We start from the raw sequence: 16,742 nt of genomic DNA on the forward strand, positions 1-16,742 counted from the left end.
TTTATACTACATTTGTATGCTTAGTAATTCTAAGACTTATATAAATACATAAAGTTGCTGGATTATTAATTTGGAAAATATGACTTCAGTTATGATTTTTAAAATTGAGTATGCAAACATATTTACCCATCATAATCTTCACTGATTCCAGCAAAATGCACTGTTTCACACTCTATAAAAACTATTAATATAAAAAGCAGAAGTGATATAATAGATGTCACCATTATAAATCTCATTTGGCTTTTGACAGACATTCTCAACTTGGAAACAATGAGACCTCCTAGAAAACTGCCAATTGCACCTCCTGGGACTAAAATAATTCCTAGGAAATGGAAAAGAAAATAGTTAAAACATATCCTATTGAGAATACCAAAAAGTAACATATAGATGCCATTCCCTCTACTCAAATACAGTTTTTTTTTTTTTTTTTTTTAAGAAGCTAGAAGATGTGTTATTTGAAAAAATCTGGGCCGGGCATTGGTGGCGCACGCCTTTAATCCCAGCACTCGGGAGGCAGAGGCAGCTGGATCTCTGTGAGTTCAAGGCCAGCCTGGTCTCCAGAGCAAGTGCCAGGATAGGTTCCAAATCTACACAGAGAAACCCTGTCTCAAAAAACCAAAAGAAAAAAAGGAAAGAAAGAAAAAGAAAGAAAGAAAGAAAAAGAAAAAGGAAAAAATCTGAACTTCATAATATGTACAATCCTGTGCATAGGAATGGAACCATTATAGTTCTACTGGATTCTGGTAGTGGGGGTCATGTTTAGATTAGATACACTGGGTATCTAATACAGGTATCTAATAATCTAAGCCAGGAACATAGTTCGTACCACATAGAAGTTATGAACTGTCTTATTGAGAGATATTTTAATTAGCTGATTAAATGCATGGCTTGTTACAACAGCCAGTTGAACTAACAGGCCTTCTCAAATCATCCTATGAGCAAGAATTGAACCAACAAACTCACTGAGATCTCTTATAAAAGGTCAATATGAATAGACTTACAATGTGAGACTTCAGAATACCCAGTATACCCTATGTTTTTCTACTTAAATGTGAATATTTAGAAAAAGGAAATAACAATAAGAGTGCAGGCTAGAAAAATAAGGAAAAGAGAAGAAAGAGAAAAATAGAAAATACTCTGTGTAATGTGGTTAACTCACAAACTAATAAAATCCAATCAGCTTAAAATGTATATCACTGTGTGTATAGAAATTGTGGGTATAGAAATAAATACCAGTAACAACATTAATACAAAATTAAATCTGGTGATAATTTGAATACATATAAATAAAACTTTAATGAAAATGGAAAAAATAAAAGCAAGGGGGGAAGAAATAAGATGAAAAAGAACAAACAAACAATAAAAGTGAGCAAGAAAAACACATAACTGATCAAATTCAAGTTTAGGTCCAAAGTGGTAGAATTGGGACACACTCAGCATTAGTTTTTCTTGTCCATGGGATAAAATCAAAACAGTAGATTTGGAACTTGTCATTGAAGGAAAAGTTGGCGAGCATTGAAAGTTGTCTATACAGAAAATTAAACCTGGCACCTTCCCCAGACCAGAGATAATGACAAAGCAAGGTGAGCAAATACCCTGGCTCCTGGAGCTCCAAATATAGTAGAGAAGTGGACTCCCTATTCCTAGGCAGTAAGCTACAGTGGAAACCTAGACTTGGCACGGAAGGCTGCATCCTACAGACAAGTAGCCTATTCTACCCAGCCTGGAGTCTGAAAACAAGCTAGCATCACCAAAGAAATTAACAAGATCAGTGACATCTTAGTGCCAGAGCCTCCGCTGTCAAGGACTCAGACACTCGGGAGATATACGTACATCTCAGACTTCTCCTGGGCACCTCACTGCATAGATCTGGATAAGCGGCAACCACAGGGGAAGGTGAGGCAGTTGTACCTGGGTTAGTTTCTCTGACACAATATACTGAAGGATTTACGCTCACACATATTCTTAGAGGCCTTCTAGTCATGCCCATGTCTTGGATGCTTTCCTGGATGCTAGGTTGCAAAAAGTAAAAGCCTTCAGAGGAAATGGTCCAGTGTTATACAAAGGCTATCCGCATTTAGTGTACAGTGAGAAGAGCTTGCTGCTGCCCCAATACTATCTACATAGCCATGGTACAGAATAAAACTTTGTGAGTGACGATAAAGCAGCCTATTCCTTCTATGTGCATATGGTAGGACGGACTCCCTGCTCTACCATCAATATCCAAGTGCAGAGCATTGCACACTTAAGACCCCGGAGTGTGCACACCATTAGTATAGTCAACATGCCCTGACTTCGTCAAATGCTGGACACAGCCTGCTTCTGCTCCTGCTAGTTTGGTGACAACTGAGAGGAATTAGAATAACACGAAAATGCAACCTACTATTCTCACCCCATTCATTGAGAATTTCAACTCTAGAAGATGCAGAGAGACCTTAGCCAGGAAGATGATCTCGCTTCATTTCCCTCCATTTATTTCCACTGTAATGTGGGTTTTTATTTTTTGTTATTCTTGCTTTTATCTTAATTTCATCGAGTTTTCCTCTTTTCTCCATTTTCCTTGTTATGTGTTCCTTTTTTCTTCTTTTTACTTCTATTTTTATCTTTTTAATTTTTCTTTTTTTCTCTTTTAGTTTTTAAATGATGAGGAATTTCATGTATACTAGGTAAGTGTTCCAGCACTGAGTGACAACTCCAGTCTTTCAATTTCCTGTTTTTTGTGAATATATTTTTACTATTTTAAAAACTTCTCCCTTCCCCATACCAACAGCCTGGTATGCAATGGACTGGCAGCTATATCTCTGAGCTATTATTTTCTGAAGAATTAACCTAGTTCCAGTCACAACCCAGTCTTTCTCGAACTATAATGGTCACTTCCACTTAATAAAATGAGGGAAGCTTGCAAACCTGTCTGTTCACCTGTATAGATAGGAGGTGGGGGGAGGGGGGCTGAGGTTAGTTCCATCGCGAATATCCACCATATTGTAGCAATAGAGAGAAAAACATAATGATATAAGAGACCATATCTACATCTATAGTCTACCACAGTCAAAGCTGCAGCAGAGAAGACTGCATGTGATGTGTCAGTCTGATGATGGGGTGTCACTCAGTAAAAGCTGTGATGCTAATTGTTTACTTTCACCCTAATATGCCTTCCGTTCATAAACCCTGCAACATGAATGCAGCAGCCAACCCACAAATCACTTTCAAATGTGAGTTACTTTCAACAGTGTAGTTAGAAGTCCACAATTCCTAACAGTGCTAGCAATCCAGGAGGAGTCACCTGCATTGAGTGTGCACACCACAATTTATGCTGCCTACACATCTGCTAAAAGTGCCAGACTTCGTCCACTCTTTCAAGACTTGCAGAAATGCTATCTTACATGGTCATCTCTGTCCCAAATCTCTGGGGTTTTGTTTGTTTGTTTGGTTTTGGTTTTGGTTTTTCGAGACAGGGTTTCTCTGTGGCTTTGGAGGCTGTCCTGGAACTAGGTCTTGTAGACCAGGCTGGTCTCGAATTCATCGAGATCCACCTGCCTTTGCCTCCCGAGTGCTGGGATTAAAGGCGTGTGCCACCAATGCCTGGCCCAAAGCTCTGTTTACAAACAAATCTTTAAGACATTTTACTATGGAGTACTTTGGTAAACAAATTCAACATTACATGAGAATTCAATTATTAAAAGTCACACTAGCAGAAGAAAGCAACTTATCACGAAGGCCACCATAGAAAAGTAAAGAATTGTCCATGTGAACTCAGTGGAAACCTCCATATTAAAAAAAGAAATGAACAACAGCAATATATAATAGATGAACAGGATGAGTAAGTTAAGAAAGATAATTCAAGAGAAAACAACTCAATGAAGACAGACTCTGAAAAATAATACAATGCTGGAAAATGAAAAACGGGATAAATTGAACCAAAACCAAGTGAACTGGATATGGGGGAGCACACCTACAAGGAGGGGGAACAAGACTTGAAGCCTCAGCTATAGATCAAGTTCATGTGCAAGATCAGTGTGGGCTGCATCCTACCCCATCTCAAGAAACAAAATTTGTCAAAACTCCTAACCAACAGAATAAATTAAGTTACAGAGAAGAATATTATTTTAGGGATAGCAAAGTGGCTTCATGAGTAAAGATGCATGACACAGTTCCTGAGACCCACATGGGAAAAGGAAAGAACAACCTCCCTAAGATGTCTCCTGAAGTCCACGTGTGTGTTATTGAAATACCATACATATGTACGTTCACAAAACACAAATAGTAAGTAGTGTAAAAAAATTAAAAGAATTCCTAAAACTTTATGCTGCTATTGAATTAATCATATAAATTAATAACACCATTTATACCTAGAAGAACCTTCAAATGAATTTCTCTTTTATGTTTAGAAAATGTAAAATGTGGATTAGAAAAAGTAAATATGTGGATGTTTTATGTAGACGTCTATAGATATATTTAACTGAAAGCTAAATCAATAGTTTAAGTTAGTAACATATGGTCAATTAGTTTCTTGGGAAATGTTGTGGATTAGGATCAACTTGAAGGACTCCAGAAGACTCTCAGATGTGAAGAGCACTAGCAACGGAAAGAAAGGGTGAGGTAGAGAAGAAACAGGAGTTCTTAGAGGGTCATTTATTATATTTTATGTGATTCTGAAGAATTAACCTAGTTAATTAATTTAGAGTTCATTCAGTGTATAAGTGACTCTCTGTATGTGTACTATTCCATTGCACATTCTTATGGTTTTGGTAGATTATATATATATATATATATATATATATATATATATATATATATATATATATTGCATATATATATGTATATATATGATGTCTAATATATATATATGTTAAAAGCAATGTTATTGAATCATGTCCAGTTAAAATTTTATGATATGCATCACTTATGTACGATGGGGAGAGGAGGGAAAAGGAAATCGCCAGTTGTACAAATGGGAGGCAGGAAGACCATAAGCAATATAAACAGATGAGTGAAGTATTGTATGAAAAATATGGAGGTAGTGTTGGAGTGTTATTTTTTTAACAGTTTTAACAAATGACATCCAAGTACACTGCACCCCATGCCTTCTGCTTCCATGACATGTTTCTTAAATATACATACCACATTTGAATACATTCATCATGAAAAATTGGAAATCTGAGCAGTAAGAAGAAGAATCTACCTGTAAGCAGAGTAGCAAGTGCGGGAGATAACAAAAACTGATTTTCTAAATATTTGGGCAAAAATTCTGTAGCTCCGATGTAAGACAGGGACTCTGTGGCTTTGCACATTGCTTGGCATATCAGCAGCTGGGACTTGGACAGACACTGAAAGAGAACAAGTCATATCACAATGATTTCATCTCATCCCACGCTGATTATCTGTCCGCAGAACTATTTCCCCATAATCCAAATGGAATGTATGTAATTCCCTAGTAGACATGCGGCATAACAGATTTGTAGTTAGGCTACTTTCTACTGCAAACAGAGCTCTTATCTCTGCATCTGTCAGTTTGTTGAGGGTATCTTCCAGTGTCTTATTAGATACACTCATATCTTGCATTTAGTTGAGCCATCTGGTGAAGGTTCTCTAAATTTTCATCATCATGAGATTACACAGTACCTGTTGAGTCCTATAGGATTAAAAATCTGTGTCATCTTCAACTCCCCAGTGTCACCAACATAGTTACAATAAAAATCCCCATGCCTCTACTCTTAATCTCCTTTGACAAGAGTATCTTTAGGATTGTGTGTTCTTAGAGGGCATTTATAGATATTGGGGCTTTATTTATAAATAAATAAATAAATAAATAAATAAATAAATAAATAAATGGAATTTATTTCACTTTTTTGCTCCAAATTTTTCTTCAGGTTGTATCTTTTAATAACAACACCTCAATATCTCAGAGTCACTTTACTTAGTGGCACAGTTTCTACTCTAAGATTCCTCAGAACAATACCTCAGGTTTGGCCCTTGCAGGCATGTACCATTTCATCACTAAGTCACTGAGTACAGGAAGGGACAGCAAGACCATGTGTGAGTGTTCTTTAGAAGATTATTATTGGCCAATAATAATGCTAATATTAGAGCAAAGAAGCCTTGAGATATTTCCATCCTTTAGATTGTGAGCACTTTCATCGCCCCATGTATAATTAATGGGATAAACCTCATACGATTTTGCACTGATGAGTAAAATAGTATTCTATCACACTAAGTTTTGTCACATAGCTATAGCTAAGTGGCATAGGCCATATAATTAGAAACATTTGTTAACCCTTGCTAACATGTGTAGGCATTCAAAATTTTGTCATACAGATATACACAAGGCAGTATTTCTTTTGTGTTTCTATGTTTTCAAATATAAATGTGCATTTGGTGGGCTGTAGAGACAAATAATTTGGCAAAATGCTTGGGTTGTTCAAGAAACTCGATCTCAAGAACCTATACAAAACATTCCAGGCACAGTGGTACACACTCATTATATCAGTGCTGAGAGATGGAGACTGGGTAATAATTCCTGAGACCTACTAGCAAGCTGGTCTAGAGACATAGCAAGTTTCAGACTAGCATGTCTCAAAAATGAAAACAAATGTGTATACTAGCTGAGGAATGGCACCTGAAATCATTTGGATTACTCATGTATATGCATACATGTGCATGTGAACCTGAACATGAATGAATATTAACACACATGCAAATATAATAAACCGTGTGTTTCCTCATATAATTTAGAGTTCATTCAGTGTATAAGTGACTCTCTGTATGTGTACTATTCCATTGCACATTCTTATGGTTTTGGTAGATTTTTTAAAAATTCTATATATTACCTTTGAATTTAGGTAGCAGTTACTCATTTAATGTGCCATCTACAGAGTCATTCATAGAACAAGCATTGTTATCTAACATATGGATGTTTATTTTGTGTTTTGCATTGCTAAGACTTGTTTAAAACACATTTCAATTTCTTTATTGTATATATCTTCCACTGTCAATGTTAACTACTTTATTTTGCCTAAAGAACGTGGTAAAACTGGAAAAGTATCTATGTACATAATATATATGAGATAGGAATTCTGATATTGGTACCTTCCATTGCTTATATCATATAACAAATGCTTCTTTAATATATGCACAGGTACAGACATATAACCATTTTCAGTTGTCTTCTCTATTTCATTTAGATGCAGATAAAAATGCTGTACTATTCTTATTACTCTGGTCTTTAATCATTTTATCATTGTTACTGGATAAATGCTGCTTGCTTTACCTATATTTGAGCCTATATTCTGCCATATAAAATTTAGAACAATTTGGTATTATTTAAAATATAAAACCCGTGCCATATGATTGATTATTATTGTACTGAATTTCTAGATTATTTGACTAAGTATCTCAATAATAGCCATAACAACTTTATGAATTAGCATTACACATCTGTCAATCTACCCAAAGTGTTTATTAATACAGATATGTTAAGTTCAATTTTCTTCATGAAATTTTTATGTCTAGCTGTTAAATGAGTTTCTGAATTATAATTTTGTGATTATGTTTTAGATTATAATCCAATTTTATCTATGACTGCAAAGGTACAGAAAACAGAAGCATCACAGATAAATGTGATCATTTAAAAAGCAAGAAGCTTCTGTTCAGTAAGGAAAACTGCTACTGGAGTGAAGAAACCACCTGTAGAATGGGAGAAAATGCTTGCCACCTATTATTCTGTTCAAGGATTAATACACAAGCAGATAAGGTCTTGAAGCTCCTTAACAACGCAAAGGTAATCAATCTAAAAATGGACATATAGTCTGAATATGTATCGAAAGAAGAAATATAAACAGATGAGAAATAATACAAAAATGTTAAAAACAATTAACCATGGAGGAAATGCAAGTGAAAGCTGCAATGAGGTACCATGCAATATATATGCCAGAAAGAAAGTTTCACTTACAAAACAAAAACAAAAACAAAAAACAAAAAACAAAAACATTCAAACTAGGACAGGAGTATTGGAAGGGGCTTTCTCTCATCCTGGTATCTGCTACGATGATAGGCCTGTTTCTTATCTATAGAAAGAAAGGATTTTATATTCAATGTTTTGAGTTTTGGATGTTTGTGGGAGTTATGTGTAGACACAAGTTCTTCCAATTCATGTCATCTTGTTCCTGAGACCATAAACACAAAATAATATAAACTCTATTAAAGAATAAATCAAAATTGCAGTTGTGCATCATCAGTCTCTAGCACTAGAGATTGGCAATGCTAAATAATAAAAGTCTCTTCCTTTTCTTTACAAGGAAAATGAGCAATTTAATTAAGAGAGTACAGAAATTTCACCTAAATTTAGTAAACACTTTGCCATTTTGTTAACTATATAAAAATTAAACAGGTTGACTTAACTGGCTTGGTAACAAAATTATTTTACTTTACCTGAAGAGCACCAAACAAATCCTTCACATGAAGTCCAAATTTTTTAAATTTAAGTCTCTTATCAAAGGCGAGAGCTTCCTTTTCTTTCCGATGTCTTAGCTTGTGTGCACCTACAGGTCACAAGTAAAGCAATCTTATGTTGAAGCCAGTAAGAAAATACACCGTGCATTTCTACACGTCATAATAACCCCAGTTTGTCATGGAAAGTCAAGTGAATTATTTTTAAACAAACTAAAACCAATGTATATTTTAGAATGCAAATTCTTTTACAGTAGTGATTCTCAAAAGACAATTATTTGATAATGAAAATTTTCACATCTGCACTGCCCAATTCTGCAGTCAGCCACTATGTATGTCTCTTATCTGCTGAACGGGTGCTTTCTATGACTGAATTAATTGGTTGCTAATTTAATGTAGAATTCAATAGCCACATCCCAATAAATTAAGATTTGATAACACAGCCCTAAAATATCCCCCCAAACCCATCTTCATATATAACGAAATACTAACAAGTGAGAACTTTTTGTAACAATACATATCAATAATGTAATAGTAGTAGCAGTAGTAGTAAATGTTAACTAATATTTTCATTCTCATACACATATCATTACACTTTTTCTTACTTGACATTGTCCTCTCCCTTTATCTTTTCTTCTTACACAGCCCCCTTTTCTCCCTTCATGTCCTGCATGTATATGCCATCTAAGATTTTTCCTGCAACTGTTATGACTTTTCTTTATATCTGAGTGAAGGGCCCTGGGTTAACACATTGTCCTTTTCTAGTCATCTTTTGGTAGATGCCAAGGCTGGTTTTATATCATGGATGTTGCTAGTAGTGCAGTGGCAGTCATGAAGATTTCAATTGCTTGTGAAAGATGTCTAGTTTGGATGGTGAGTGACTGAATTACAAAACAGTCAATTATTATTTCTTTGATTGCTAAAGTGGTTAGACAGTTATTTTTAAATACCGTGGTTTAGAATATAAAGTAGTTGATTTCGTAACTGTATTTTCATGCTTATATGTTATCATACTTTGTTCTCACTTGTTCCCATTCTCTATTGTCTCCCATATGTCATCTTTCCTCTTCAGTTGACTCCTAGATCCTGTTAAGTCTCAACTTTTGCTTATAAATTATTGGTAATTTGTTACTGTATATCCAACTTCCTTTAAGCTCTCTTCAGTACCTCATATGTTCATCTTTCTAGTTCAGTCACCTCCCACAACAAACACACACATGAATATACACTTACACACATGTGCACACATGCACATATATATGTATATATACATATTTTTGAATTCACATCTCATGTATGGAAGAAAAAAATTAGTATTTGACTTTCTGAGTCTTACTGGTTCAACTTAAGTTAATATTTTCTAGTTCTATCAGTTTTCTTAAAATTTTCATGGTTTTTATCTTCCTTTATGGCTAAATAAAATTCCATTGTACATTGGTCAGGTGTCACTGTGGGTATCAGGCAGTGAAATGAACCATGAAGTGGTCAGAATGAAAATTCAGTTTAGATTGACTCCATTAAGCACAATATAATTTGGAAAAATAGTTTCCTGGTGTATCACAATTGCTGATACACACAGTGTGTAGTAATTACATCCAAACTCAACTGAGGGCACGTGCCATTTCTTTCAAGAAGATGGATTCTGTACTAGCTCAAAGTCCTAAGAAAGAACCTGCCTAAGTCTCAGTCTTACAGACAGCAGTGAGTTCATTTGGGTGATTAGCCACTTGTGGTGGTGGTTGTGGGTGTTTGAAGGAACCCTTGGTTATATGGATAGTATAAAGGTCATTTAGACTATTCCGTATCTCAGGTCCTGGTTGTGGGAGCTTGTGGACATCCCTGACTATACAGGTAATGTAAGGATCATTTAGATACTAGCTGCCTCCACTCCTGGTGGAGTGGCCTGGCCAAACAGATAACACATCACTGGGATGTTAATAATCTCCAATTTCCGGCCTTCTGGATGGAAGAACGGATTACATGTCCATTCCTTTCAGAGGATAGTCCTGTGTTACCCTGGAGATCTGTGCATATTAGGACCTTTGTGCTCCCAACACAAAGGTGCTCCATTTTCTTTGTCCTGTTAAACTATTTGTGAACACCTAGATTGGTTCAACTTTCTTACTATTTTAAATAGTGAGGCAATAAGTAAAAACACACAGCTATTTCTGTGGTAGAGTCCTTCAGGCATGCACGTCAATGAGTGGTATAACTAGGTCATATGGTAAAGTTATTTAACTTTTTAATTATGTGTAAGTGTGTGTGTGTGTGTGTGTGTGTGTGTGTGTGTGTGTGTGTGTGTGTTGTGCAATTTTGAGTATGCACACATAAGGAATTGCTTCTGAAGCCCAGAGATACAGGCAGTTGTGACCAAACTCAGGTCCCTTGCATAGTGGTATGCATTCCTAACTGCTAAGATGTCTCTCTGGCCCCTTATTTTCAGATTTTGTTCTTTTGTGGGACCTCCAGAGTTACTGTACAAGTTTATATTCCCACCAGCAGTAAGGGTTTTTCATACCTCAAATCCTCATTAGTGTTTATTCTCTTGACTACACTATTCTAAATAAGTCAAGATATAATTTCAATGCAGGTTTATTTTGAGTTTCCTTAATGGGAGAAGATGTTGAACATTTTTTCAAATGTTCATTGTCCATTTGTTGTTCCTTAAGATGTGACTATTTGAGTTTTTGGCATATGTTCTGATAGAGATGAGCTTTCCTTTCCACAACTGTTTTATTTGCATCCCAAATGTTTAGGTATATTGTAATTTCCATTTGTATTTCTTTAATAACAGAATGTTCAGGCAATTTTGCTCTTTGCCTGCTTGCTCTTGCCTTCATTAGGAAGTCCATTCCTTCACTGCATTTCAACCTAACTCTTCAGGATTCCACTGTATAGTTAAGACCAGCTGATACATTAAGCCTAATGGACTGAAAAACTAAAGGATTCTTGGACCTTCTGTTCAGAGGCAGCCATTGTTGGATTAAGTGGACCATGGCCTGTAAGTCATTCTAATAACTCCTCTTTCTATATGTAGAATGATTCATTCTATATATTCTGTTACTTTAGAGGATCCTGACTAATGCACTAGGGTAAGTAGATTTGGGATAGTTCATTTTTAAAGACAATTATGCACTTTAAACAAAAAATACATTAATAAAAGGAAATAATGAGTGACATAAGTATACACTAGTTAATTTGTAGTGTATAAGTATAATGTTTGGGTGTAATATTCCTTGATTTTGGTGAAAAACAAGCAAACAAAACAACAACACTATGATAGTATTTATCACAGAGCAATACCTGCAGGAAAATTGTATGAATAAAGAAATATAGTTTGTCTCTGCTTTGCGAGTGGGACTGAGAGCATGACTCACTCTAACTGATTAATTATACTTTTATACTCACCAGGTAAATTAGTTGGAAAACATAACAATGGTAAGAATGCGAACCACGAAAGTAGACTGGCAACAAGAAAACTAGCCCACCAAATGACTTGCTGCCTTAGGAATTTGTAAGATACCCTTGAATAAAGAAAAATGGGAAATTTAAGTTAGGAACATTAAAAAAACAAATCATAATTAGTGGGGGAGAGAGAGAATTTTCTGTAAATTTGCATTCATTTTTAATTTGTTAATATTTATTTGGGGGTTTTGTTTGTAGGGTCAGTCATTAGTATTCAGTTGTGTGGTGCTTTCTTGCTCCCATCAGAGCCTGACTTTCCCACCTCCCTTTGCAGTGACACCACTCAAGTGGCAGAAGTTCCCATTTGTTCCTATTCCAAACAAGTTCCTGTGAAAACCCAGTCTTCCTTCTTTATCCTGCTCCTTTAAATCTTGGACCTGGACCTGTGGGGCAAGAAGCCTTGCACTTAAGCAGCCCAGCTTCTCCTGTGTATGGCGTCTGACCCTTGAAGACACACATCATCTGAAGTCCCTCCATTCCTTTGTGTTTCTTGTGCTCAGTGTATTTGATACTTCTTTGGTCTTTGTGTTTTCCCTACAGGACCCTGTGCATTCCTACTAAGCTTTCTTCTGCTTCTTACAGGGCTTAGCAGCTTCCTATTTATTTGACACAGAGATCCTTATTCTTCTGGCATCCTCCATGCTCTCTGGCTCTTACACCCTTTCTGCCTCCTCTTCTGCAGGCTTGCCTGAGCTCTGAGGGGAGGGATTTGTTGGAGTCATCCCATTTAGGGCTGAGTATTCCACGGTCTCTGGCTCTCTTTGTACTATCTGTCTGTGGGTCTCTACAGTGTTCACACCTGCTGTGGAAAGACATTTCTGTGATGAGGACTTGAGTACCTTTTCCAATCCTTCAGCCTAAAATAATGTTTATGCTTGATGTTGAGACATGTTTCTTGGACGCAACAAAAAGATCCATCCTATTTTCAAATCCATTCTGTTAGTCTGTGGTTTTTGGTTCTTTTTGTTTGTTTTGTTGTTGTTGTTGTTTTTTAAATTGGGGAATTAAGACCATTGATTCTGAGAAAGAGCAATGATCCATAATTGTTGAGTCCTGTTGTATTGTTGCTGGTGATGGTGGTGGCATGTATGTATGTTTGTAAATGTGCTAATCTTTGATATTTCTGTTCTGAGATTATCTATTCCCTATGTTTCTTATATGTAGTTAATACCCTTAGGCTGGAGTTTCCCTTCTATATGGCTGGATTTGTAAACAGATATTGTTTAAATTTAGCTTTATCATGGGAAAACTTTTTCTCCATCTATGGTGATTGAAAGTTCTTCTGGGTATAGTAGTTTGGACTGACATTTGTGGTCTGTTAGAGTCTGCAGCACATGTGTCCAAACATTTTAGAGTCCCATTTCAAATGTGTGATATAATTCTAATAGTTCTGCTTTTATATGTTACTTGGATCTCTTTCCTTTGCAATTTTTAATATCCTTTCTTTGTCCTGTGTGTGTAGTGTTTTGATTATTATGTGATGGGGTACTTTCTTTGTCCTGTGTGTGTAGTGTTTCGATTATTATGTGATGGGGCACCTTCTTTGTCCTGTGTGTGTAGTGTTTTGATTATTATGTGATGGGGTACTTTCTTTGTCCTGTGTGTGTAGTGTTTTGATTATTATGTGATGCGGCACTTTCTTTGTCCTGTGTGTAGTGTTTTGATTGATTATTGTGTGATGCGGCACTTTCTTTGTCCTGTGTGTGTAGTGTTTTGATTATTGTGTGATGCAGCACTTTCTCACTTTCTCACTTTCTTTCTTTTCTGGTCCAATGTAATTGATGTTCTCTATGTTTCTTGTGCCTTAATATGCACCTCCTCTTCTTTAGTTTAGAAAAAAAATTCTTCTATGATTTCACTGAAAATATGTTATGGGCCTTTGAGCTAGTATTCTTCTTCTTATATTCCTATTATTCTTAATTTTGGTGTCTTCATAGTATGCCAGATTTCCTAGATATTTTGTGTCTTAAGGGTTTGGGGTTTTTTTGTTTATTTTTTTTTTACTTAACGTTTTCTTTGATCAATGTATCCATTTCTTCTCCAATATTGTCAATGTCTGAGATTTAACTTGTATTCTTGCCTCTTGTAGTTACTGTTATAATTCCTAAAATTTTAATTTCCAGAACTCTCTTCGTTTCAGTTTTCTTTATTGATTCTTTTCCCAGTTTCAGGACTAGAACAGTTTTATTCATTTCTTTACACTGGTATTTATTCATTTCCTCTTGAAGGGCTTCACCATATTCAGATGTGATTTTAAGATTTTTTTCTTCCAAGTTCATTTCCTCCAATTTGTGTGTGTGTGTGTGTGTGTGTGTGTGTGTGTGTGTGTGTGTGTGTGTGTGTGTGTCTGTGTGTGTGTGTGTGTGTGTGTGTATGCATGTGTATGTCTTTCTGGATTTCTTTAAAGGTTTTATTAATTTCCTCTTTAAGGGTCTCTATCATATTCATTTAATTGTTGTTAAATTCTTTTCCCTGTGCTTTAACTATGTTGGAATAGTCAGAGCCTGCAGTGGTACAAGAGCAGAACTCTAGCAGAGACATAATGTCCTGGATCTTATTGTGATTTCATGCAGGCATCTAGGTATCTGCGTTTGGCAGAATTGTCTGTCTAAGTGCCAATTTCTGGATTTCTCTTTGTTGGGTAGTGTTTGGTCCTTGAGTTTTGTACCCTTTCTGGATTTCTGAAGAGTGTTATGATTGTTTATTGACTGTTTCCCTTGTCTGTTCAGCTGGTGTATTCCTAAGGAATACATGCTCCTGTTGGATGCTGGGATGCTGGAATGAGTTGGGAGAAGAAAGGTTGGTCATTGTGACCCATTGGAGATGGGGTCAGAGAGTTTGAAAGGGAGACCAGAGCAGGTTTCCTGTTACAGAGCTGGGGATAAAATTGGTGTGATTGGAACACAGGAGCATGAGTAAAAGGTGGGTCCACCTTCAGCCTACTTGTTTTTCTGAGAGTAGTGGTCCTTGAGTTAGCAGGGAGTGTCTACTACTGTTCGGGCTGGGACAAAACAAGCTGTGAGTGAGGGGAGATAAGAAGAGGGAGATCAGTGGAAAGTACAGGAGATGGGTATAAGGGGACAGGGAAGACAGCCATGGGTGTTCTGCTGCAGTAATATCACTGCCTTTTTATTAACTTTTCTGAAATTCTGACCAAGATGCTTGTTTTCTCTGGGTTTGTAGTCAATTTTACTATTTAAAAGCTAGACAGCTATTAGGTTCAAGTTTGCCGATTAAGAGTCTACTGTTAACACAATGTAGGCTTTTCAGCACAACAGAGGATACATAGATGCATTTTTTAAAATAAAATACTTGTTCACCAAATACAAGATCACAGTGAAAAGATTATTCAACATAATCAAATAGGCATCATCCTAGAGATGCAGGTATGATTCAACATACATAAATCAAGAAACATGGACTACCACATAAACAGAATGAAAGACCAAAAACACATCATCATCTCATGACACAGAAGAGGCCTTTGAAAAAATGCAACAGTACTTTTATGATAAAATTCCTGGAGAGATTAGGGATATGAGGGACACACATTAACATGACAAAGGTGACCTTCTTCAGGCTCACAGCCAACATCAACCTAAATTGGAGAAAAACTCAAAGCATTTCCACTAAAACTAAGTACATGAATGAAGAACTCCTCCATACCTACTCCTTATAATATTTTAAGTCTTAGCTTGAGTAATAAGTCTACAAACAAAGTTCGAGGTGAATTTCAAGATGCCATTTTTTTCTGCTGAGTAATATTTCATTGTATAAATGTACTACATTTTCTCTATCCATTCTTCAGCTGAGGGACATCTAGGTTGCTTCCAGGTTCTGGCTATTACAAATAATGCTGCAATGAATATAGTAGAACAAATGTCCTTATTGTATGAATGTGCATTTTTTGGGTATATGCCCAAGAGAGGAATTGCTGGATCTTGTGGTAGACTGATTCCCAGTTTCCTGAGGAATCGCCATACTGATTTCCCAAAGTGGCTGTACAAGTTTGCACTCCCACCACCAATGGAGGAGTGTTCCTCTTTCTCCACATCCTCTCCAGCATAGATTGTCATTGCTGTTTTTGATTTTAGCCATTCTGATGGGAGTAAGATGGCATCTCAGAGTTGTTTTGAGTTGCATTTCCCTGATGGCTAAGGATGTTGAACACTTTCTTAAGTGTCTTTTAGCTATTTTAGTTTCCTCTGTTGAGAAGTCTCTATTTAGTGCTGCACTCCATTTTTTAATTGCATTGTTTGGTGTTTTGGTGGCTAGCTTCTTGAGTTCATTGTATAATTTGGAGATCAGCCCTTTGTCAGTTGTGGGGTTGGTGAAGATCTTTTCCTTTTCTGTGGACTCCCGTTGTGCCTTGCTGACTGTCTCCTTTGCCTTACAGCAGCTTCTCAGTTTCAGGAGGCCCCATTTATTAATTGTCAATCTCAATGTCTGTGCTACTGGTGTTATGTTCAGGAAACAGTCTCCTGAACCAATTCAAGGGTACCCCCTACCTTCTCTTCTAGGAGGTTCTGTGTGGCTGAATTTATGTTGAGGTCTTTGATCTGTTTGGACTTAAGTTTTGTGCATGGCAATAGATATGCATCTATCTGCAGTCTTCTACATGCCAGCATCCAGTTATGCCAGCACCATTTGTTGAAGCTGCTTTCTTTTTTCCATTGTATAACTTTAGCTTCTTTGTAAAAAATCAGTTGTTCATAGGTATATGGGCTAATATCAGGGTTTTCAATTTGATTCCATTGGTCTACCTGTCTACTTTTGTGCCAATACCAACTGTTTTTAGGACTATAGCTCTATAATAGAGCTTGAAGTCAGGG

General features: G+C 36.3%; 1 protein-coding gene across 1 annotated transcript in view; it reads right to left on the reverse strand.

Moving 5' to 3' along the window:
- Nucleotides 1-16,742, reverse strand: part of LOC100772074 (solute carrier organic anion transporter family member 6A1-like) — a 113,695-nt gene that overhangs the window by 82,945 nt on the left and 14,008 nt on the right. Inside the window, exons 5-8 of the mRNA XM_027395993.1 lie at nt 11,854-11,969; nt 8,428-8,537; nt 5,183-5,327; nt 127-322 (exon numbers count right to left, since the gene is read on the reverse strand). Coding sequence (XP_027251794.1) covers nt 127-322; nt 5,183-5,327; nt 8,428-8,537; nt 11,854-11,969 — 567 coding nt within the window. The remainder of the gene's footprint in view (nt 1-126; nt 323-5,182; nt 5,328-8,427; nt 8,538-11,853; nt 11,970-16,742) is intronic.

Source organism: Cricetulus griseus, chromosome 2, assembly GCF_003668045.3.
Source record: "Cricetulus griseus strain 17A/GY chromosome 2, alternate assembly CriGri-PICRH-1.0, whole genome shotgun sequence".
In the NCBI taxonomy this organism is placed as follows: domain Eukaryota; kingdom Metazoa; phylum Chordata; class Mammalia; order Rodentia; family Cricetidae; genus Cricetulus; species Cricetulus griseus.